The 25,522-nt window shown below is 38.7% G+C and overlaps 1 protein-coding gene across 2 annotated transcripts in view; it reads left to right on the plus strand.

Moving 5' to 3' along the window:
- The first annotated feature begins 5,952 nt into the window (after positions 1-5,952).
- The window catches only part of Derl1 (derlin 1), a 30,163-nt gene continuing 10,593 nt past the window's right edge, over positions 5,953-25,522 (plus strand). For both annotated transcript variants that reach the window (XM_071602154.1, XM_027949636.2), the window contains exons 1-7: positions 5,953-6,296; positions 16,570-16,681; positions 19,814-19,878; positions 21,078-21,104; positions 21,892-21,987; positions 23,459-23,511; positions 25,079-25,189. In XM_071602154.1, the coding sequence (XP_071458255.1) occupies positions 6,144-6,296; positions 16,570-16,681; positions 19,814-19,878; positions 21,078-21,104; positions 21,892-21,987; positions 23,459-23,511; positions 25,079-25,189 (617 nt within the window). In that variant the 5' untranslated portion in view covers positions 5,953-6,143. The remainder of the gene's footprint in view (positions 6,297-16,569; positions 16,682-19,813; positions 19,879-21,077; positions 21,105-21,891; positions 21,988-23,458; positions 23,512-25,078; positions 25,190-25,522) is intronic.

Below are 25,522 nucleotides of genomic sequence, written 5' to 3' on the forward strand. Positions count from 1 at the left end.
AGGTAAAGAGCAAAGAGCCCCGAGAACAGCTTGAGCAGAGCTTATATACATTCTTATATACATTCTTTGAAAAGGGCAGGGACTTCACATACAGCATAACAAATTACCTCATGCTGCGTGAAAATCAAACAACAACTCTAAAACATGATTAGCACATTCACTGGCGGGAACAAGTTAGGTAGGGGTGATTGGTCAATACAAAAAGGGTATTCGTTTGAACTGATTGGTTTAAGCCAAGAGGGGTGTACGTGCTGAACTACATGGTTTCCCAACACGTTATCAACTACCATAAACTATTGGGAGGGTTATCTGGCATCCCAGGTATTTCCCTGTCTCATGCTGATTGGTGGCTGCTAGGGGGCTGCTATGGATCCCCACCTAGCCTGACTGAGTCAGGGACACCTGGCGCAGCAGATCTCTCCTGTTATTTGTAGATAAACAACTTAGCAGGGTGGGAATGTGCCTAGGAACGCTCTGTGGGTTTTTCCAAGGACAAAGGCCATGTCCCTTCCTTGGACAGCTTTGCTCTGAGATAGAGGCTGGTTTTTCACTATGAGCCAAAATTACCCTTTAAGTTGTTTTCTCAGGAATTTTGTCACAGTGATAAAAAATAGATTCACACAGAGGTCTTCCCTAACAGCCCAAACCATATCCTCTTATTTTCTCAGTGTTTATCACCATAATCTTACTTTTTACCCTATTCCAATTTCTTTCTGCCTCTTTTAGAGGGTAAGCACAGAGAGGACAAAAATACAGTTAATTTGATTTTCTTTCTAGCAGAGTGTCTGCTACAGTGTTTTCTGTTGACTGAATGAAAGATCATCACTTTGGCTTTAGTGTTTTAGTCAGCTTTGTGTTCTGTGTCCAATATATCCAACAAGAACAAGTCAGAACAGGAAAAGTTTGGGTTTAAGGTTTCAGAAGTTCAGTCCATTGTTGGTCAACTCCATAGCTCTGAGCCCAAGGTGAGGCAGAATATCATGGCGGAAGGGCATGGAGAAAGAGTGCAGCTCAGGACTTGGCAACCAGGAAGCAGAGAGAATGATAAAATATGACCCCTAAAGGTATGCCCCCAGTGACCTAGTTCTCCCAGCCACATGAAACCTGCCTACAGCTATCACCCAGTTAATCCATTCAAGTGGATTAGTCTTCTGATTAGGTTAAAGCTCCTATAATCTAATCATATCACCTCTGAACTAGCTTGCATTGTCTTAAACGCGAGCTTCTGGGGTACATCTCCTGTCTAAACCACAACAGATTGACTTAGGTTTAGGTCTCATGTGTTCTGGCTAATAAGTGGTAAATTACTTAACTATCCTGAAGTTGTATTGTTATGCTCGAATTCGGGACCCCCAAAGACTGAAGCCAGATTTAAAGTTAGGTAGTGAGTGTAGTTAGATAAATCCGGGTCTAATACCGAGTGAAATCTAAAATGGAGGCCATGCTGGCAATGATTCCGGGAAATGCAGGACAACTCAAGGAATGTTAATGAAGTCCCGAAAAGGCCCTAGGCCAAAGTCCACCTCAAAGAAATGTTAATGAACAGCCCCCAGCAAAAAGGTGCTGACTCAAGTCCTTCCTGACCAGATTACTTCTTTGGCCCACCTGTGTCCCACCCCTCGGTCCTTCCCACCTACATTCCATCACTGAAAGAACTATAAAAAGGGGAGACAACATCCCTTCCACGGATTCCACCTCTTGGGTCCCCTTCTTCCTCCAGGAGAAGTCTTTTCTGCTGTCCTTTAATAAACTTCTAATTTCTACTCTGACCTTGCCTCGTTGTGCTTCTTTGGTATTATTCTTCAACATTGGGGAAGCAAGAACTCGTCACCGGTCAACAGCGGTAACAAGACCACCAGAGACCCAAGATCGATGTAAGCAGCAAAGAGGTGTTTATTGCGAGCTAGCTCAGTCCTCTGCATGCACACACAGCAACTGGTGACGCTGAGAGGCCCCGAGCCCAGGGTTTGCAGCAGTTTTATACATTCTTTGGAGAGGGCAGGAACTTCACATACATCATAGCAAATCATTACACACCGCGGGAAAATCAAATAACAATTCTAAAACATGATTAACACATTCACTGGCGGGAACAACTTGGGTAGGGGTGATTGGTCAGTACAAAATGGGTATTCATTTGAACTGATTGGTTTGAGCCAAGAGGGGTGTACGTGCTGAACTTCATGGTTTCCCAACTTGTTATCAACCACCATAAAATACTGGGAGGGTCATCTGGCATCCCAGGTATTTCCCTGTCTCATGCTGATTGGTGGCTGCTAGGGGGCTGCTATGGATCCCCACCTAGCCTGACTGAGTCAGGGACACCTGGCTCAGCAGATCTCTCCTGTTATTTGTAGATAAACAACTTAGCAGGGAGGGGATGTGCTTAGGAGTGCTCTGTGGGTTTTTCCAAGGACAAAGGCCATTTCCCTTCCTTGGACAGGCTTTGCTCTGAGATAGAGGCTGGTTTTTCAGTATCTTCCTTTGTGAATGAAATAAAAGTACCACGTTGTTGTAAAGACTAATTAAAACCATGCCCATAAAAGGAATAGCTCAGTGCCAAACTGTAAACACTCAACAAATGTTAGCTATTTGGAAAATAAGATTTATTAGTAACAAAAGCATGTGTGCATAATGACCTTTGTTGTAGAACTATATACGGTATTGAAAATGAAGTCCCAGAAACAGAAAAATAGCCACAGGATTATGCCACATCCCTGGTAGAATATGAGACATCAAACTGATGATTATTAAGACTACATAGAAACAGAGAATGTCTTTTTTATGTAAAGTTAAACGAAAAGACCAGACAATAGTTATGTATAGGGACAAACACTAGGAGATAGCACAATGAAAAAAAAAAAAAAAACCTCTATTTTGAGATAGCAAAATTTAAAAAAAAAAACTCTAGTTTTTGATAAGTATCACTTTGCCCCTAGATCCTCCTCTAATACTCTGCCCCTAAAGTTTTGAATCCCAAAACTCATTTTTACATTTTGATTAGCAGCTGTCTTCTGACAATGTAAATAGGCCTCATGTCTTTGTGGGGTCCTGCCTGGTTAATGTGCTTTTCTTCAGCTGTGTCAGCAGCTGAAGACCTTTTGTGAATTTTACCTATACCTTAATTTCAGAGGAATGTCCACCCCATGGGTGATGACTTAGATCCAAGTTCAACTCTAAAAAGAGTCCTGCATGTGAATACACCTGACCTTAAAACACTGACATTAACTTAAACAAATTCCCTTTGATTTTTCTTTAGATACTTACAGGCCTTACTCAAGGCATACCTTCCTTGAGTGAATATCATTAACTATTATGCTGATTATGGGTATTAACTATGAGTTGGTGAAGATGTTATGAATATCAATAATTATTGCTCAGACTTTTGTTATTATGATTATCTTGATTCACAGATTTCCCAATTAACTTTCGTTCTTTTCAAGAAAGTACAGCAATGACTAACCTTGTACAGTAAAAAAATGTTGGCATCTAAAATTTGAATTTTTAAATGCGTGTTTAAATATTTGCTGTAGAGGTAGTACCAATGTAGAGTCTCAACAATTACTTATGAGACTGCTCATTTGCCCTACCTCTCCACATTTTTTGTTTCTAGTATCTAGTCTGGTATCATTTACCTATGTGCTTTTAAATGATGGCTTGGATTGATGACGGAAACAAAGGAACTTCCTTATAAGGTGATTAAATTATAGGTGCCGCAGTCGGCTCGGCCAAATAACCAAGAGGTGACAAGCAACTTGAAGGCTGAATGGGGAACTGCTTTATTAGGGAACAACAGCGGTATATATACCTAACTGAGTACACACAGCTTGACTCAATTAGCATCATCCAGATACAGCAATCAGCCAATAAGGAATCTCCAGCATCTTAATGGCTCCGTGGGGTTGCCTCACAAACCACTCCTCCTGGCAAACTGCCAGGCGCCATCTTGACTTGATTGCAGCCCTCAACATTAGGTCAAATTATCTGGGAAGATTGGGGAAGTCCTCTATTTAAGAAAAATAAAAATAATCCACTTTTTGTGTTTTATGCCCAGAATAGTTCATTGCAATATATTGTGATTTTATAAAGAGAAAAATGATGTTATAGTTATTAGATCTAGTGTGAGGTTTCTTAAAGTGTCACCTGCAGATTACCTACATCAGAATCACATGATGGGGAAGGGACAGGGAGGACTTTTGAAAAATGCAGATTATCAGGCCCATCCCAGATTTATAAAACTTGAAGTCCTTGAGTGATAAGCCTGTTCTCATTGTTGATCCTTCACTGGGCAACCAATGCTCTATCCTTGGGGTATGATAATTTGTGAGCAGATAAATACACTTTCTAATTAACTTTTTAAAAAGTACAAAATAATACATTTTTTATTGTAAAACATTTTAAAAAGACAACTAAGCAAAAAAGAGAATAATAATAACATTAATACTGCCTCAAGTGCTGAGGATAAAGTTTTCTCATTTAAATTCTCATAATAGCTATATGAGTCCCATGCTAGTATTACCTACTACCATTTACAGATAAATAAACTGAAGATCAAGGGGCTTAGTAAATTTACAGCATGTTTTGCTAATAAATGGTGTTGCCACAACATAAATTTCAGTGTTTTTAAAGCTGAATTCCAGAGCATTTGAGAGCACAGCCTAGAAATAAACCTACCAGACACTGGCTGCATGTTGTTCTTGTTCTCATCGTTTTCTCATGCACATGGACTTATGAATTCATCAGAGGAACTTTACTTAGCTCTCAGCCTAAGCTAGTTAACCCATTTTTCTCATTATATGTCAGGTAAAATGGGTAGTAGAGGTGGTGATGGGGAGATGCAGAGAAGGAACCTCACGCAATATCTCCAAGTATTATCTATTATTTATACAACTCTCTAGCTTTCACTTTATACCAAATAATAAAGGTAGTATAAACTTGTACCAATTTATAGTCCCAGAAGCTGTGCATGAATGAGAATTTTTTCACAAATTCATATGCTTGATAACCTTAGGTCCCCGTAAGTTGTATCCTTTTATTAAACTGTGGAATGTTTCTTTCTATTCTATAAAAACAGGTTTACTAATTAGCATAAAAAACAGGATGTTAATTTTTAAAAAATATTTATTTTTTTAGGTGTAGATGGACACAACACAATGCCTTTATTTTTATATGGTGCTGAGGATAGAACCCGGGTCCTGCCTGTGCTAGGCGAGTGCTCTACCACTGAGCCACAATCCCAGCCCTCAGGATGCTATTTTTTAAAAAATAACAGAATGTTGGAAATTTTGCTGTTTGAAATTATTTCAGTGAGTGGAATATATATATGTATATATACGTGTAAATTGTATATATGTGTGTATATACGTGTAAATCCCTTTCTTCAGATCTTTACCTTGTTGGTGCTGCTTAAAGGTCACCTCCTGGGACCTGGCCATTCTCCTATAAAGTAGCCATCCCTCCTCACAAGCCTCCACCTCACCCTGTCACTCTACGTCATCATCTTATTTTATTTTCCTTATTCTGCTGTGAAATGATCTTATTCCATTATTCATTTATTATTTATGCTCACAAAAATGTAAGCTCCAGAAGAAACGATACCACGACAGGGCTGACAGCCACAGCATCCCCAATGTCTAGAACCCTGCCTGAAATAAGTGTCCAGTGAGTGAACAAATGAGGACCTGGTCACGTTTTTTTTCCCCTGCCCCTTTAAATATCCTCCAGGCGCACCGATTTAGGATTACTACTCGGGGCAAGAACTAGGTTAAGAGCCTTCGGTCTCGCCATTGGTTGGAGCATTTGCTGTTGCTTCTGGCAACTACTGTTTTCTCCCAGGCATGTGGTCTTCTGGCCCCGCCCCGGAACGCCGAGCCCCGGGCCTGCAGTAATATCAGCGCTTGCCCTTTAAGCCGCGGGACGTCGGGTCACGTGATTCGCGGCGCCGGAAGGGGAAGTTTCGTTTCAGAACGCTGCCTCGCTCGTCCGAATTCGGTGGCGCCACGTCTGCCGGTCTCCGCCTTCCGCACCGCGGCTTCGGCGGCTTCCGCCTCGACACCTTCCACTCGCTGAGCCGGCCGCGTAGTGAGGGTGCCCGCACGGACAGACCCGCGGCTGTGCGCATCCTGGCGACTTGAGAGGCCAAGATGTCGGACATCGGGGACTGGTTCAGGAGCATCCCGATCATCACGCGCTACTGGTTCGCTGCCACCGTCGCTGTCCCCTTGGTCGGCAAACTCGGCCTCATCAGCCCAGCCTACTTCTTCCTCTGGCCCGAAGCTTTCCTCTATCGCTTCCAGGTACTGGCTGGCGTTGAGGAATGGAGACTACGGGCCCCAGACGGCCCCGCGGTGGCGGGGCAGGCGGCGGCGTGTGTGTGCGCGCGCGGGGCCTGGTGGGATTTGTAGTGCGTCCGACTCCAGCGGTTTAGGGTGGAGTCCTGTGGGCCCCGGGAGGCCCTGGGGCCAGAGCTAGGGCTTGGGTAGTTGGAGACAGGGTTTGGCCTGGTGGAAAAGGACTAAATTCACCTGTTGAGTAAGCTAGCGCTTCCCGCGCTCCGCGTTCAGTGAAGGAGGCAAAGAGAAGTCAAGTCAATGATAGTTGCCAGTCTCTTGGATGGCTGATTATCAGACTGGGTTCACCTGGTGCAGTACCCTCTGACCTACTTCTGTCACCCACGTGGTGTCACTTAATCTGTAGTGTTCTCTTGACCAACTTCTAGCTGAGTTGTTGTCATTGTTTTTCTTTCCTCTCCATAGAAATGAGTTAAGGTTAGAGACAATGAGTTTATTTATCTGCATTTTCCCCTGGTTCAAACTTAGAATCTTACATGCAGTAAATCAGTGTGTTGCTAAAGCTTGGTCCTTGTCCCCAGTGCCAGTCCATTAACGAGGTCACGGTTTTGAGAAAATGGAAAAAGGTTTATTGCTTTGCTAGCAAAAGAGAAACAGGAACTCCTGCCCTAAAGTCTGTGATTCTGCCCATCCGCAGGAATAGGGAGCTTTTATAGAAGTGATTCAGAGAAAATGAGATTAGGGAGGAGAGATAAGGAAGAAGTTTAGGGAAAAGATGATCAGGGAGAAATTTAGGGAAAATAAGATTGGGGAAAAGAAAGAAACATAAGTTTCAAAGACACAAGGATGTAATCAAAACATCAAGTAAACCCCTGTTACAAGTGTATGAAGGAATGAGTAGAGAGTAATTTGCTTAAGAAATGGAAGACCTTGTTATTTTCTAAGCATGAAGGAAAAAATCTAGAGTATCATTCCTGGTGAGAGAATGTCAGTTTCCCGGAGGTTATCTGTATTCACTGGATTCTGTGATTTTAAAACTTTAATTAGTGGGACTGGGGCTGTAGCTCATTGGTAGAGTACTTGCCCCATACTGTGAGACTCTGGCTTTGATCCTCAGTGCCACATAAGAATAAATATATTGTGTCCATAAATAATAAAAAATAAAAAAGCTTTAATTAATGGCAGTTAAGATTTCAAAATCTGAGATTAATTCCAGCAAAACTCTCTTGCCTTCCTCCTCACTGGGTATTATTTCTTAGTCTTTACTACTTTTTCGTCTTTAAAATTTTTAAATGTTGGAATGTGCCACAGGGATCAGTTATAGGACCTCTCCTGTACCCACCTCCCCCTGCAGCCAGGTGATTTCATTCAGCTTCATGTGTATGTAAGTAGAACTATCAAAAGCAAATATGGTATAAAGATCTTCAGTCCAGGTGTATCTTCTAATTTCCAGATTTGTACATCCATTAGACTTCTGGAAGTCACCACTTAGATGACCAGTAAAGATCTCAGTCACACTCAAGGTGCCCCAAACCAAATCTTCATTTTCTCTTTGCTCTAGAAGTAAATAGAACTCTATTATTAAAGGAGCATAAGCTAATAGTTGTGGAGTGATCCTCCTTTTTTTCTCATACCCCACAATCTGCCAGAAAATCCTACTGATTCTACTTAAATATATATTTCAGAATACAACCCCTTCTTATTTTCCTTTGCAAGCCACTATCTTTCTAACCGTGGTCCTTGCAGTCTTTGGACAGCTAGAGGAGTTCTTTTAAAACTTAAATAATGTTGTGTGAGCTTTCCCAAAATCCTCCAAAAACTTCTCGGTTGATGAGTAAAGTCCAAGTCTTTTTACTGACCTATAAAGCCCTCCACTGGACCTCATCTCATACTACTCACCTATTCATTAGGTGCCATAATGAGATCCTGCTATTCCTTTGGCATCTAACTAGATTGCTCCTCAGTGCCTTTGCGTGTGTTATTTCTCTGCTTGAGGAAGGTAACCATGGCTCACTTGTTTGGTTCCTTATATCTTTCAGATCTCTCCCCAAAAGCCGTTATACCAGCAAGGTCTTCTTTGATCACCCTACATAAAAGAGTACCCTTCCTTCTCTCCATTTCCCTTACCACCGCTGCCCCCCCCCCCCCGCCCTTTTTTTTTTTTTTTGCTACTTATTGAAACCAGAGTTTGAGACCATACTGAATTTTCCCCTAGTTGGTGGGTGGGGTTTGTGTAACCTGTTGGCTTCTGTAGCTGAGAAAGCTAACTAAAGTGTTAGCAGCTAATGCCTGCAGGCTCCTGCTTCTTGGGGCCTCTCACTCAATCTCACCCCTTATTATTTGTTAATCTGCTCTCCCTAGAGAGTAAAGTTCCATTATGAGAGCCAGATCTCTCTCTCTCTTGTCTACTACTGTCTTTGTCACCTAGAATAGTGATTAGTACATTGCAGATGCTTTTATGCTGGTTGAATTCATGGAAATAATTGGACACTTGCTATGTGCTAGGTCCCGGGGTTGTAATACTGAATAAAACAGAAAAGATTCCTGCTCCCATGAAGAAAATAGAGAAAACACATGTGATGAAGAGTGTGTAATATTTGATGGAATATTGTAGAAAAGCCTCAGAAGACAGTTGAAGAATGTCTTTGGGTAGATCTGGGTCTGGGCACTGCCTTCCAAAAAGAAGGAATAGTAAGTTGAAAGTCTTTGGGACAGGAACTGGGAACATAGAGAACATTGGTAAGCTAGTACAGTGACAGTCATGTGGTTGAGGACTGGTAGATAAAGACGGGGGAATGGCTAGGGATGAGTGCTGTAAAGCAAAGATAGGAAATAGGTTGGGGCTAGATAATAAAGGATCTTTTAGGACATGTTGAAGTTTAAGATTAAACTTTATATTATTTTTTTTAGAGCTGGGCATCGAAATCAGGCCTTGTGCATGGTAGGCAAGGGCTCTACCATTGAATTTTATTTTGAGGGCATTATGAAGTCTGGCAGCCTTTTAAACCAAGGACTGACAAATTGCCTTGACTACCCTATGGAGTAGACTTGATGTGTGGGGAAGGGCTAGGTAATGGGATCAGAGAGAAATGAAAGGAGGCAAGAGCAGTGGTGATTAGGACTAGGGTGGCTGCAAAAAGAGAAATTGGATGGATTTGGAGTTGGAATGGACAAGATTGCCACAGAGTGGATGGTTGAAAGAAAACTCAAAGATACCATTGTTTTCTTAGGAGCAACTGAGTGGATGTTTGGGGAGGTGCAGAGATTGGGAATGTTTGGGGAGGTGCACATTTGGTGTGTGTGTGTGTGGAGTATGGTTGAATGATCATGCTTTGGCTGTTGTTAAGTCTTGAGATGCTTTTTAGGCACCCAAGCGGACATGTCAGATAGGCAGTTGTTTAGAAGAATATGGTTCTAGAGCACATATGTGCACATTACCCAACATGACACCAGACACAAAGTGCACAATATGTACTCTTCAACAGTATTGCGTACTGCTCTGTTGGCAGAGTACATATTGTGCACTTTGTGTCTGGTGTCATGTTGGGTAATGTGCACACATGGGGAGTAGTGGTTTGTAAGTCATTTTGTGAGAAGGACCTGTCAAAACTGGCTCTTTGACCCTTGTGAAATTTTGTTCACTTATACCTTATACAGTAAGATTAGTAAAATATTTGATAGAAAAAAGCCTTTCTAGCTGGGCGTGTTGATGCATACCTCCAATCCCAGCTACTTGCGAGGTTAAGGCAGAAGGATCACAAGTTTGAGGCCAGCATGGGCAACTGAGGGAGACCCTGTTTCCAAAAAATTAATAAATAAAAGAGGCTGGGAGTGTAACTCAGTGTTAGAGTACTTGCCTAGCATACGCTTCCTGGTGTTTGTACACACACACACACACACACACACACACACATCCTTTCTAATAGGCTGCAGGTGTATAATGTTAAAAGTGGTGGACTAATTAGAGAGTTGTCATTCATGTTACACCTCCATGATTTTCCCATCACTCTTGAATTGTTTCTCCCAGGCTTGTTATCCTGAGACTGGGATAACAAGCAGGCAGGTTGGTGCTCTGGTGGAAGGACCAGCAATTACACCTTGTCTGCTTCCTGCTACTCTTGCCCATTCTGGACCAATTCAGCTTCAAATCCACCTGGAAGATCGATTGCAGTGGAGGAAAATTTGCATGGTGCTGATGTGTATGGACAGTGTGAGGTGGTTTCACAATTTCTGCAAGGCTTACTTTTTCCTTAGAAACTGAATGTTGAACAATTTAAAAATTAGGAGAATGATTGATTTAGAATTATGCATTGTGATGGAAGTGATGAGTTATTTTTCCTCCTTATCTAAAAGTTTCCTCTGTGTAGCTTGATGGTTTGGAACTCTGAAGTTTAAAATTATTTTGCTAGTTTGGATGGGTCAAAACAGGTGTGTGCTAAGAGTCACTATATGGTTGTCCACAATTTCTCCCTATTTCTAGTCCCTCAGACTAGAAATCAGTCAAGTAGTTCATAGTGATGAAATGTCTTCATTATTGATCCTTGATTACAAGAGAGATGACAATTTCCTTCTGCTCTAGTGTTTTCTGAGATTGTCTCCCAGGGCTGCCTGTGTTGTAATACTTCTTTCTTTGGGCATTACCCCCCCTTATATGTGTGTTGTGCTTTTCCATGTGTTATCTTACTTCCTCAATCATCCCCATATGAGTGTTAGCCCATGTCATACACAACTGCAGTTTGGGTTCTCTTTCAGGGAGTTGAAGATAGAGCTAAGTTATCTTACTTAACTACTTTGCATGATATCTACCAAAAAATAATGAAGTGTTCAGCAAAATGTTTTGGAAGGTGATATCTTCCAAAGCAGTTATAGCAAATTATTTTTCTTTTTTTATTAGAACAGAAAGACCAAAGGGTTTCAAGTAGTTAAATCATGGTCTCAAAGCACAGCTCAGCTCCTTACTACTTGTGAACCCTTGGATAAGTTATTTATCCCCTCTGAGCTTCAATTTCTTTACCTAAAAGTGGGGATAATGCAATAATAAATTAACTCAGAAAAGAGTTAATTAACTCAGAAAAGACTCCATTGATTATATGATGCTTTATCAATTTTAGTGCAGCTTTTTTTGGGAGTAGGAATTATATTAAATAGGTATATTAATTGTAAGACACATCTTAATTTCAGAAACACAAAAACAGGTAATTTCAAGGTGAGGAAATATGTTATTCATGCCTCTGTTAAATAGAATACATAGGAAATGTTTGTAAAATGTCAGTATGTAGTCTGATAAGCAGGCCACTCAAAAAATAGTTGCCTGTTTTACTTAGGAGCTGATAAGGAACTCTGCCTTACTCCTTTCTCTCCATGGATAGTAAGACTCTAGTTTTAATTTGTAATTGAAATAGAAATATAACTGCTGGATGATTATCCTATTTTTTGTCTCCTTAAAAGCATCTCAATTTGTAATGTGGAGATGAGAACTCTCAATTTCTCTAATTTGTTTCCAGGGATAAGAAATGATGCCAACCAAGTATGTGATTCAGGCTCGTGTTTATATTCATCAAGCTTTTGCTTGTGGCATCCCATGTAACTCAGTGACTTGGGGGAGAGAGACATTTCACATAAACTGGAAGGAGAATGAACTTTGACTGTAGGCTGAATGGAAGTAGCTTCAAGGTTTGAATTTAAAACTGTAGTAGTTAGTGTTTTGGTATGAATATTTGAAAATCTGTCCTTAGCGGTTTTGTCCACATGAGACATTTCTACAGTGGTCTGTAGATAAGGTTGCCCATTGGATCATGGCTTAAATTTTTACTTTATTGTTACAGTATGCGAACAAGAAAGTGTATTGTATATTTGTAGCTTGTTGAGTTTTCCAGAACTTAATACATGTATTTAGCCAGCATCCATATCATGAAGCAGAATATTACTAGCACCCTGAAACCTCACTTTTGCAACCTTCTGGTAGTAACTCTTACAAGGATCACTACTCTCTTGACTTTTAATAGAAACATAGATTGTTTTTGTCAAGATTTATGCTTTCTGTAACTGGAAATACACAGCGTGTAGTTATGGGTCGAACTTCATTTATAAACGGTGTGGTGGAGAGTCATCTGTATTGTTATTGTTGTATGTGGTTCTAGAGGCTCATTCTCATAATTCCAGTGTGTGAATATATTATAATTTATTTAAATATTCTACCGTTCTTTAATGGATCTTTGAAGTAGTTTCCAGTTTGGGCTTTTATGAACTGTGCCACCATGAACATTCTAGTACATGTCTTTGTGAACCTAGATACTTCTTGGTGAACATAGGCATGCTTTTCTGTTGAGTATATATTGAAAAGTAGAATTGATGGTTGCTAATAACTTTTTTTAACCCTAATTTGATTTTGAGCACCTTTCATTTAAAAGAAAGAAAGAAAGAAAGAAAGAATGGAAAGTTTCTTTTAGTACTTATCTAGTTTGTTTTAAAAAAAGAATGCCAGTTTGCTAACATCGGTATTTGGCACACAGGTTCTCGTCATCTTTCTTGTCTTGCTTGGTGACCTATGTAGACTTTTCTTAATCTCAAACTGAATGATCCTTTTTAAAGTTCAGAAAAATATTTGCTTTTCATACTTAAAAAACCCCACTCTGGGCTCTGGATGGCATTTGTAATTATCTTAGCAGATTATTTGGGAGATTTTAATACAGGCATGGCTCAAATTATAATTTTAAAGTAATACAAAAACAATATTAAGTCTAAGTCTTTTAGATCAATGAAAGCCAAGTATAACTCAAGGGTAAGCTTAATGAACAGGGAAGAGAAATGAGGTATTTTGACAGACACTGATTTCTAAAGAACAGGTGCACACTGGCTAAAAATAGTGTTGTGATATCAGCCTTAGAGAAAATGTAGTCAGAAAAAAACCTTGAGATTTCTTTTCTTAAAATTGGGCCTTGAGTAACTTACAGGGATATGGGGGTAGCTTAAATGTGATTTGTAAAACCCAGGTCGGTGGGTGTCTCCTAAAACATTGTGATAGTAACACCCGCATACTTTTTTTTTTTTTTCTTGTAAACAAAGCACCATTTTAATCTGCTTTCTTAATTCCAGGCTTTTACAAACCCTGTAAGATAGGAAGGCAGAAGTCATAGGACAAATGTCACTGAGTAGATGATGAAAGCCAGTTCGCAGATCCAGTCTCTCACAGCCTCATAGGCCAGAACTTGCTTCTGGTCTTTACTCTTAGTGTTTTTCATAAACAGGGAGAATGAATTTATAGGTTTACTCTTAGTTCATTCCAGGGTTATCCCAGTATAATGGTACTGAACATTTTTACTAATTATAATTATACCTCATTATACTGTGTTATTTGTGAGAAATGTTGCAAAAAATAGGGGTTTAGTATCACAGATTTTGGAGTCAGACTGGGACAGAATACTAGTTCTACCCAAAAACATTAAAGTAGGGCAAGTAGTAATATATGCTTCTCCTTTTACAGATGGAAATTGAGTCTGAAAAATGGTAGCTTGTCAGCAAAAAACTTAAATTCCTGTCTTATTTGCAGTGCTCTTTTCATTAGACTATACTGTTTATATGATAAAGTCATGACCAAGTCTAAGTGAATTTTAACCTATTTTGTTTTACTGGTTCAATATGGGAAAGTTTTTGGAAAGTCCCTTTTGGGTATGTGCAGTGCGTTTTCCCCCATGGGAAATTTAGCTCTGAGGATTACCTTCCTACACTTGGAAAATGTAACTTCCCAGCTCTGTGTCTGGCCATGCCCTGTGACTGATAGCCTCCTTTCTAGACACACCTGAATTGTTAGTGGTGTCTTTCATTCATTGTGGTTTTGCAATTTTTTGGGATTTTATACCAAGACCAAATTTCCCCTCCCTCGTGTCAGGTCTTGCTTCTTTTGACATGGTAGAGTGAAAGCCAATATCATGCTGACATTAAAAAATCTAGGAAGGCCATCTATTTCACCGTTATTTAATATTGTCCTGGAGTTACTAGCCAGTGAATTTAACAGGAATGAAAAAAGAAACAAAATTTTATGTATGGATAGGGTTGTATCCTTGGAAAACCTGGCTTAAGTGGTTGAGTATAAAAGGAGATGGAGATAGCTCTATAGAAAACTAAAAATTGTGAAAGAATTCTTGGCTGGGAATTTAAAATTTTTTTTTCAGTTGTTGATAGACCTTTAATTAATTAGTTAATTAATTTATATTCGGTGCTGAGAATCAAGCCCAGTGCCTCCTCACACATGCCAGGCAAGTGTGCTACCGTTGAGCCCCAGCCTCAGCCCCATTTATTTGTTTTTGGTTGATATTTTCTACATATATATAAAGGTGAAATTGCTGTTGGTACATTTATATCTGCAGATAACATGATTTTGTTTAATTCATTCTATATTTCTTTCCCTTTCTCATACTTCCTCCTTTTACTCCGCTGATCTTTCCTAAATATTTATGTTATCCGCACGCCTGTAATCCTAGTGGTTCAGGAGGCTGAGGTAGAAAGCTTACAGAGTTCAAAGCCATCCTCAGCAATAGCAAGGTGCTGAGTAACTTCCTGAGACCCTGTCTCTAAATAAAATTACAAAAAAGGCTGGGGATGTGGCTCCCTGTAAATGGCCCCAGAGCTCCAGTCTCCAGGGGCATACCCCCAGGGATCCATTTCCTTCAGCCTCACCCTACGGCCTATAGTTATCACCCAGTTAAACCTATCAGGGAATTAATGCACTGGTTAGATTTAAACTTTCTTGCATTGTCTCTCACACATGAGCTTTTGGGGGATACCTTAAGTCTAAACTATAATGCAGGGTCTCATTAAGTTGCCAAGGCTGGTCTCGATTTGTAATCCTCCCACTTTAGCCTCCTGAGTTCCTAGGGTTGCAAACATGCACTACCATGCCCAGTCTAAAATTTTTAAGTCATGAAAGGTGCTTAATTTTTCTCATAAAGCAAAAATTAATTTTCAGATTTGTGAATATAAATTACTAAATGGTGAGTATGTGGGAGAAGACAGGCACTCATCTGCATTTTAGAAGGAAGTATAAATTGATCAAACACTTCTGTAGGCATTTGGCAATATCTACCAAAATAAATGCATATGTCTGTTGATCTAGCAGATTGATTCACAGGAATTTATCCTGTATGTATGTGTATAAAAAGGATAGACAAGAATATTCATCGTGGCAATTTAACAGTTTAAATGAAGTTTGGATGTACACATAAGAGAAATACTGTGAAGCCAATAGAAATATTTTTTCAAGGGAATAAAACAAGGTTTAAAACAGCGCAGTATCAAGTAGGATGAAGGATGAATAATAGTAACACAAAAGACTGATCAGTTGTTTGAAAAAATGGCAGACCGTATGTATGGGACACCCAGACATAACATAGACTCTTGTATTTTTTGTTTTGGGGAGTATTGTTTTTGTCACATTGCATGTTTAGCACGTCAGTTTGAAATTAAGAAATTCCTGGGGATGTGGCTCAAGCGGTAGCGCGCCCGCCTGGCATGCATGCTGCCCGGGTTCTATCCTCAGCACCACACACACAAAGATGTTGTGTCCGCTGAAAACTAAAAAATAAATATTAAATTCTCTCTCTCTCTCTCTCAAAAAAAGAAAGAAAGAAAGAAAGAAATTCCTGTTTTGCGCGTACCTTTTGAATATCATCTTTTTAGGACAGTTTGTCATCCCAGTATATTCTTTTTGTAAATAGAGGTACTGTTAGAAATGAAGTCTTTGTAACCCACTTGGCCTCTGTTGACTGGAGATTGAAAGTAGGGGCGTTCTACCACTACCACTGAACTACATCCCTGGCCCCTTTTATTTTTTATTTCAAGACAGGCTTTCCTCATGTTGTTGAGGCTGGCCTCAAACTTGTGAATTTTCATTTCTTCTGCCTTAGCCTCCTGAATGTTGGGATTATTACAGGTGTGTGCCACCACACCTTGCAGTAATTCATTTTGACCTAGGCTGCCTTATATGCCTGATTTCAGTAAAGACTAACCATATACTTCTATAGTATTTGTGTTTTTTTCCCCCCCAACTTGTTTAGAAATAGTAGGGCTTATTTTATGATGTCATTCAGTTGATTTGCAAACTGATGTATTTGTAATTGATATGAACTTTTCTTCAGTTGTTTTCTTGAATTTTATTGATGGTATCACGTTAGTAGTTCTTATTGAGGAAAATGCTTCACAAGGGTTAATTTTATTTAATTAAAATTAAAAAATTAACCCAGCTTAGAGAAACTAACAGCTGTGTTTATTTTGATCTGGACAGATTTGGAGGCCAATCACTGCCACCTTTTATTTTCCTGTGGGTCCAGGAACTGGATTTCTTTATTTGGTCAATTTGTATTTCTTATATCAGTATTCTACACGACTTGAAACAGGTATGTTATCCATAGTTGTTTTATGTATTGTTTCTTTCTTAATTACTAACCTTATATTTACTTGGAAGAATTTTGAGGGTAGTTAGCATTATATAAAGAGATGGCATAGTGATAGTCATGCTCTATTATGTAAAAATTCAAGCATGTACAAAAGTAGAGTCAAAAAATCACTGAACTTTTTCATTGAGATCAAATTCACATAACATAAAATTCATTTTACTGTTTTAAAGTGTCCAGTTTAGTGATCTTGAATATATTCACAATGTTATTTAACTGTCATCACAGTTTACTTTCAGAATATTTTCATCACCCTCCCTGCTCAAAACCCAAAGCAGTTGTTCTTCATTCCCTGCTTCCTCCCAGTCTCTAACCACTGCTGATCTTTCCGTGTGCGTTTGCCTATTTGGAACATTTCATATAGCCTTTTGTGACTGGCTTCTTTCACTTAGCATGTTTTTTAGGATTCATCCATGTTGTAATGTGTCAGTATGAGTCCATTTGACCATCACTCACCTCTAACAAGTTTCTCATAAGCAAATATTATTTTATCTGTATCAGTGGCTACTCCCCCTTTGGAACAAAACACCAGAAATGAATGATATCATTTGCTTTGTATATATTTCAGTATTTACCTCTGAAGTGTAAGGACTTAAAGAATAATCTTCGGGGCTGGGGTTGTAGCTCAGTGGTAGAGTGCTTGCCTAACACTTGTGAAGCACTGGGTTTGATCCTTAGCACCATACAAAAATAGATAGATAAAATAAAGGTATTGTGTCTAAAAAAAAAAAAAAGAAAGAAAAAGAATATCCTAATGTTATTTTTATTTTTTTGGTACCAGGGATTGGACCCAGGGGCACTGAGCCACTGAGCCACATCCCCAGCCTTTTTAATTTTTTATTTTGAGGTAGGGTCTCACTAAGTTGACAAGGCTGGCCTTGGGCTTGCCATCTTCCTGCTTCAGCCTCTTGAGATTATAGGTGGGATTATAGGTGCTCCATACCTGGCAAATGCATGCCTTTCAAATACACCTGATTTTTAATATTATTCTACCTGAATAACATTTAAGAAATCTGTGGATTAGTAGGCCTAGTTTCTTAGAAATTGCCCCCTCTTTCCCAGTCATAGAACACTTTGAAATGTTCAGGCTGAGAGTTGTTTTTTTTTTTTTTTTAATTAATAGCTTCATTGAGATACACACTTGCTTGTCTCTCTGTTCTACATCTACATTGGAAATTTTTTGAAAATAAATGAGTCTGTATAGAATTTTCTTTGTCATTATTTCCTAAACAATGCAGTATAATAACTATTTGTATAGTGTTTGCATTGTATTGGATACTGCAACTAATGTGGAAGTGACTTAAAGTACATGTATTTAGGCTATATGCAAATAGTATATACCATTTTTTTATATAAGGAATTTGAACATTTGCAGATTTTGGTATCTGAGGGGGGTCTTTGAACCAATCCCCTATGTATACCTAGGGATGACTATAATTCACATATCACACAATTCATTCAGTAAAGTATACAATTCAGTGGATTTTAGTATTGTCATGGTTGTATAAACATTATCATAATCATCTTTTTAGTGGTACTGGGGATTGAACTCTGGGCTTTGTGCATGCTAGGCAAGCACTCAAATCATTGAATTACACTCCCAGCTCTTTTTAAATTTTGAGATGGGATCTTGCTGAGTTGCTCCAGACTCGCCTTAAATTTGCAGTCTTTCTGCCTCAGCCTCCCAGATAGCTTTGAGGTAGGTGCCACCGTGCCCAGCTCATAATCAACTTTACAATAGTCTTACAAATGGGATCATTACGTGGCCTTTTGTGACTGGCTTCTTTCACTTAGTATAATATTTTTAAGTTTCTTCCATGTAATATATATTAGGAGTTCACTCCATTTTGTTTATCTGTTTATCAGTTAATAGACATTTGGCTTAGATTAATTTTTTGGTTATTAAGAATAATGCTGCTATGAACAGTAGTATAGCAATGAATTTTTGAGATCATCTGTTTAACCTTCTTATTTCATGCACAAGAAAACTGCTTGGAGCAGTTGTGACATGACCTAGAAGTCACGGAGTTATTTGTGATAGGATAACTAGGATTGGAACCCAGGTTTACTTACTCCCCATTTTCTCTTTGCCTCATGTTAATATTTTGACAAAATGTTTGCCACTTGCATATTTTTCTGCCTGGCTAAATTGGTTAAGTATATAGCAATGTAGGCTTATTTATGAGGTTTCTGATTTGAACTACAAGCCTGCAATTTGAGACCAGTTATTTGTAAATTCCCACTTGTAAATATGCCAAATAACATAGTACTATAGTTGGTGTGATTATAATATCTTAACTATTCAATCTAAAGAATCCTTAGAAATCACAAGTGAAACTATTATCAAAGAAGCACAGCTATAATTAAAATTCAGAAATTTCAGTAGAATCTCAGCTTTGATTCATCACAGTGGCTCTCTAGCATGAAGCATCATTAACACTGTGGCTGAAGAAACCTATTTTCTTTTAGATATATTCTTCTGCTTTTCTAACACTTTTTAAGGTTTTTTTTTTTCTTTTTTAATATAACTGGTAAAATGTGGAAAGGAGGAAAGGTAAGTTTTGAGCTAGAGTGACTTAGTTATTGTGTATCTTTTCTCTGCTTCTGATCAGGAATCATCATTAGAAGAGTTGGGCTGTTAATTATTCTGCCCAGTAATAAAACACGACCTGGTTAATGGTGCAGTGATAAGAACATGAACTAGTAGTTAGACTTCAGTCACCTTCCAGCAAGCCCTGTGATTTTGGTCATGTTACTTTATTTCCTCATCTATAAGAAGAGGGTCATAGGTCTTTCCATCACACCTCACAAATGCAGTGTGAAGAGTAAGTCAAACTGTAGAAAGGTTGGCTCTCACTTTGTGTCCCTTTCTCCCTCATGTCATTTTCCCATACTGGAATATAATACTTTCTGTGAAGACAGAGACTGAATTCTCCCAGTACCCAAACTGCTGCTGGACAAGTGGTGATGTGTGTGTCAAATAATAGTGGTCACAATAGTGATCTGCCAGTGTAGTTGTGCTTAAGTGTTTCTCTCTGTTCTTAACCATGACATTTGGCTTATTTTCATTTCCAGGAGCATTTGATGGGAGGCCGGCAGATTATTTATTCATGCTTCTCTTTAACTGGATTTGCATCGTGGTATCCTTCAGTGTTATTTTGGGCCAGAAATGAACCAGTTTTTTTTTTTAAGGTTTTGAGAAATAGTATTCTATAAAATTTCAAACTATATAGTTTTTGCATCTTTGTTTACTACAGTTAATAATTAAGAAGAATAATTGAATTTCTTCTAAAAAACTGAGGTAAATCATTTAGTCCTTAAGTGATGCATTTTCTTGACATTGCTATTGTGGGGTTTTTCCACATTTGGTTGAATTTTATTACTGTTCCTCCTCCTTGTTCTCAGTTCTCTGTGTTCTCATGGGTGACAGCTTGTTGACTGAAGCACAAAGAGATTCCGTGCCATGAGACAGCTTTTGAAATCTGTGGTTCTTATCAGAAGATTAATTTGCAACAGCAGTGTTTTCTGACTCCATTGCTGTCCTTTTGGGGTCCTGAATAATAATTTAGTCCCTCTATCCATCTCTGGATACAGTTCGTCTCTGCTTTATATCAACCACAGTTGCAGTACCCTTCCAACTGTGAGGCTTTTACAGATGGTAAAAGTAGCAGAAGGGACTCCATGGCTCAAGTCCTGGGCAGAATTGGTGGCTCACAGTTTCTGTTGGGCTCAGTCTCTGTTTAAACTTGGCCAAGAGCCAGAAAATGTAGGACTTTGGATACCCTTTCCTTTAAGGGAATGAAAAAAAAAAGTTTTGGACTTCATCCATGCTTTAGAGCTATGAGTGTGAGTAGAATCATTATTTATTTCAGATGCACAGGCATCTCTATCCCCTACTTGAAGGAGAGATACTAAAACACAAAGGCAAGGCACAGAAAGGAGACACCAGGTGACTAAGTCATGCTGAGGCTGTTAACTTCTATTTCTCCTTGAAGTATAGTCTTATGGAATATTCATGATGAAGATTTGAACCTTTGTGTTCTTCAATGTTTTTTTTTTAACCCATTAAGTCCCAGATTTTCAATTCTATGAATAAAAAAGTATTCAGACATTATTTCAAAGTTAACATAAGTGGTATATTTGTCACTCAGTTTGTTTTATAGGTGTTCCACATCTGGATTGATGGTACAAAATGGGTTAAATAGTCTAAATAACAGAAAAGTATTTTTCTTCAGAACATAGGAATGAAATGAACTTTTAAATGGGGGATAATAAGCCGCTCAGTCTTGATGGGTACAGAAAACTTTTTTATATCTGATCTTTAACTGTATAAACCAAGATTACTGGCTTAGCAATGGATATGCAAGTAAGTGTCCCTTTAACTATCTATTTGCCCTTTTATCTATTTAGACTTACTACTAATAGCCTTTGACAAGTTAGAATTAATATGAACTGTGTGGTTAATTATTATTTTTGAACTTATACAACAATGATAGATGTTGTATTTTGAAGATCTTAAGTCTGCTAAACTTTGAAGCTCCTATATGAGTTACTGAAATTATTGCTTTTTTGCTCATAGTTTCTTTCATATTATGTTTGAACATTGAGAATAATGTTTATGCTGGGGCTGGAGATGTGGCTCAAGCGGTAGCGCGCTTGCCTGGCTTGCGTGAGGCCCGGGTTCGATCCTCAGCACCACATACAAAGATGTTGTGTCCGCCAAAAACTAAAAATAAATAAATAAATAAATATTTAAAAACAAAAACTTAAAAAAAAAAAGAGAATAATGTTTATGCAGTATTTTCTAGGCATGTGTGATGGTTTCTATTTTTTAAAAGTTGAGATTATATGGTAATTAAACTTTTTTTTCAAATAACACCTTGACTCTGATATTTAAATATATAATTGTGTTGTATTTTACTATATGTCTAAAGTATATAATTATGTTGTATTTTACTATAGAGTTTTGTAGCATTTTTTGTATGATAAATAATAGGATCTTTTGGAATTCTGATCAGTTGAATTTTCTTTTGTTTTTTTGAATACCTGTGAAAAGTTTTTTGGAGGGGAGGAGTAAAAGGCATAGTAGATTTGTATTAACCCCCTTTAAGTGCTCTTGGAGCCTGGTTTTTAAATGTTGACTTCTTTTGCAGTTGCTGATGATTCCTCTGATCATGTCAGTACTTTATGTCTGGGCCCAGCTGAACAGAGACATGATTGTATCATTTTGGTTTGGAACACGATTTAAGGTACTTTACCTTAGTTGGAAAAACTTCCTTTTCATTTGTCTTTGCAGAAATCTCTTCAGCCAAGAGATGTACTTTCTGACTCGTCCAGAAGAGGTCACTGCAGAGCAGTATACCATAGGCAAGCCCCTTTCTCCCCTCTGTAGCCCAGCTCTCAGCAGACCCAGAGTCCCTTGTTAACTATTGTTACTTCCCCATCCCCTTTGTACCTCAGGCTGCTCAGGGGTATGTATATCCCTGATTGATCTCGTGTGTGTGTGTGTGTGTGTGTGTGTGTGTGTGTGTGTGTGTTTGTTTGTTTTAGAAGGAAAGCTACCATGTGAAACTTGCCATTTAAGATCTGTTTTTGGCTGGGGATGTGGCTCAAGTGGTAGCGTGCTCGCCTGGCATGCGCGGGGCACTGGGTTCGATCCTCAGCATCACATACAAATAAAATAAAGATGTTGTGTCCACCGAAAAACTAAAATAAATAAATAAATAAATATTAAAAAAATTCTCTCTCTCTCTCTCTCAAAGATCTGTTCTTATCACTCTCTCACTCTGTTATGTGCTTAACACTTTAGTGAAAACAGATTTTTTTGTTTGCCTCCAAAACATTTCCCTTTGTACCTGTTCTAACAATGTTTCACCTGTAACATCTTTTTTTAAAAAATATTTATTCTTAAGTTTTAGGTAGACACATTTTACATTTATGTGGTGCTGAGGCTCGAACCCAGTGCCCTGCACATGCTAGGCAAGCACTCTACCACTGAGCCACAACTCCAGCCCCACCTTTAACATCTTTTTGATACCCTTCCTCTTGTAAATTCTACCCATCCGAGACCGAACGTATTTCTCAAGTCTCCTGCCTGTAATTAATTAGTCTTGGTCTTGGGCCTTTGTAGTGCTTTTTGTTCCTGTTATAGTATTTACCTCAAAGTTGCCTTAAAGTTATTAATGTATAAGCCTTCCTTTACTAGTTTGTGGCGTTCTTTGCAATGCCCTTAACCTTTGGTGGGAGGTCTTGAAGTTGATAGGGGACTTAGATGTTTAATACATGTGTAGAACTGTCACTTGGGAACATATTAGTTAAAGATATCAATGTGTAATGATGTAAAAATTCAAGGTAACTATTTGTAGTAATTCATTGGTTGGAATCTTAGTGTGTTCTGTTATAAATTGTGTTTTTAGTAGCGTGCAAAGATACTTGTCTACTTTCTGAAGCTCTTCCTTAATATTAATTCAGCAGGACAGGAAACTGCATCTGAACTATGGGCAACAAACTCTGATCTTCCAGTTACAAATAAGTCTCATTTTCAACAGGAAGTTTTAAAAGTATAGTAGGAATGATGATAGATTGATCTGAAAAATTTTGCAGTGACCTTCCAAAAGATTTATGAAAGCCCTTATGAATATATTCCTCCCATTTTAGTCCCCATAGCAGCTTGTCCTCCTCAGGTGTGGGTATTTATGTTTACATATATTTTTTTCCTAGGCCTGTTATTTACCCTGGGTTATCCTTGGATTCAACTATATCATTGGAGGCTCGTAAGTGATAATTGGATTTATTTAATTGGAAACTGATCCTTGGGAAACTTCCATTCATCTTTATCTTCTTTTTCAAATTTAATAAAATCCTAAAGAATCTTAATATTGATGTATTATAACCTTAAAGAATAGTTACATTTTGATGTAATTGGTTAAATTGTAGGGTGATTTTATTACGTTGAACATTGGGTGGTTATAATTTTGTTAGCTTATCATTAGACAGTGTCGTCTATATATTGTGTTTGAAAAAATATGCATTTCCTAATTGATTATTCAGACTAAGCCAATGTAGTACTAATTTGTGTCTGAGATGACTCCTGTAAGAGCTCTCCGTAGACTTGCTGTGTCTTAAGGCATTTCTTGAATGCCTTGGAAACTGCTCACTGTCACAGAAGTGCAGATGAGAAGTAGTTTTGTAAGTGGTTTGATGGTATAGAAATTTAGGCTAAGCAAGGTCAAATATCAAGGTGCAGCTATTTTAAAATCTCCCATTTCTATTCTTTTTTTTTTTTTTTTGGTATTGGGGATTGAACCCTGGGGTGCTTTACCATTGAACTATATACCCAGCCTTTTTTACATTTTTTATTTTGAGACAGGGTCTCACTAAGTTCCTTAAGGGCCTTGCTGAGTTGCTGAGGCTGCCTGGAACTTGCAGGCATTCTCAACCACCTGAGTTGCTGGGATTACAGGTGTACAACACTGTCCCACGCAAGATCTCCCATTTCTAACACTAAAAATATTTTCTGAGAGTTTAATAGAATTTAATGGTATGAGTTCTTCATGTATCTGACACATTTGTTCTGTGTGATACTGACTTCTGCATGTAAATTGGGAGAAGTGAATGAATTGAGCAACAGATTGTTTAGAGCATAACATGTTTTGAACATGATAAAGCTACTGTCCCCCACCTGGAAGGTGATATTGATTGCAGAATCATGTTGCGGGTGAAGACAAAGATATGTAATAGTAACAGTGGACCCGTAAAACCTTGGGGTGACCTCTGCGTAAACCCTGGGAAACCTGGAGTAGATTATTTTAGGATGAAGGGTGTAGGTCAGCTTTCCTAAGGAGTCTGTGTGGTATCTTACACTCAAGGATTTAAAGCAAGAGAGAAGCATAAGGACTCCAGGATGGGGGAGCTGGTGCTTATCAGCCATCTTTTCCTCACTCCCATTCTTCTCTTTTGGTAGACTGTATAGTTGCTTGTGTTTCGCAGATATAGTATTCATGAAAGTGCTTAGAAGCTTGCTTTGCAGCTTTCCCAACTCCTGAAGCAGGAAGTAGCAAAAAAAGTATTTTGAGAAGGGGCTGAGGCTTGAAAGAGATGTCAGAAGGGCTGCTGGCCTAGAAGAGTAGCAGGCCACATTGGTTCAGCAGCCTGATTTTCCCTCTCCCTCAGAATGCATTTGTCACTCAAGACTATAAAAGGGCCTACTGTGGAGCTATCACAGACTCCTGGGGACTGTAAATGGGCTGAGTGAAGGTGCTCTTCCTCTTGCTATTACTTAAAACTTGGTGCATTTCCCCTTATTGCTCGAATGTCTTTAATTTGACTCTCTGTTTGCAGGGTAATCAATGAGCTAATTGGAAATCTTGTTGGACATCTTTATTTCTTCCTGATGTTCAGATACCCAATGGACTTGGGAGGAAGAAATTTTCTATCCACACCTCAGTTTTTGTAAGTGTTTTCTCTCTCCCCATGCTTCCCATACAGTAGTTGTACTGCCTTTGTTCTCCTTCATGATACCCCTGAAGGGACCACTGATGACTAGGTTGAGACATCACAGAAAGGGAATCAGCTCTGCTGAGAAGGCTGAGATACCTGACGCTGCTCCTGGGAGTGAAACAGTGGGCAGGGGGTGGGCAGAGGAACAGGATGACAGTGGATCTTTCCTTGGAGAATCAGTTTCATTCATGATTTCCACTGAGGAAGGGGTAAGTTAGTTCTGGTTAGCAATTTTAAACTTTTTAATTTTACATTACAGAAAGAAAAAGTAGCATTATTGGAAGT

This window comes from Marmota flaviventris, chromosome 15 (assembly GCF_047511675.1).
Source record: "Marmota flaviventris isolate mMarFla1 chromosome 15, mMarFla1.hap1, whole genome shotgun sequence".
Classification (NCBI taxonomy): Eukaryota; Metazoa; Chordata; class Mammalia; order Rodentia; family Sciuridae; genus Marmota; species Marmota flaviventris.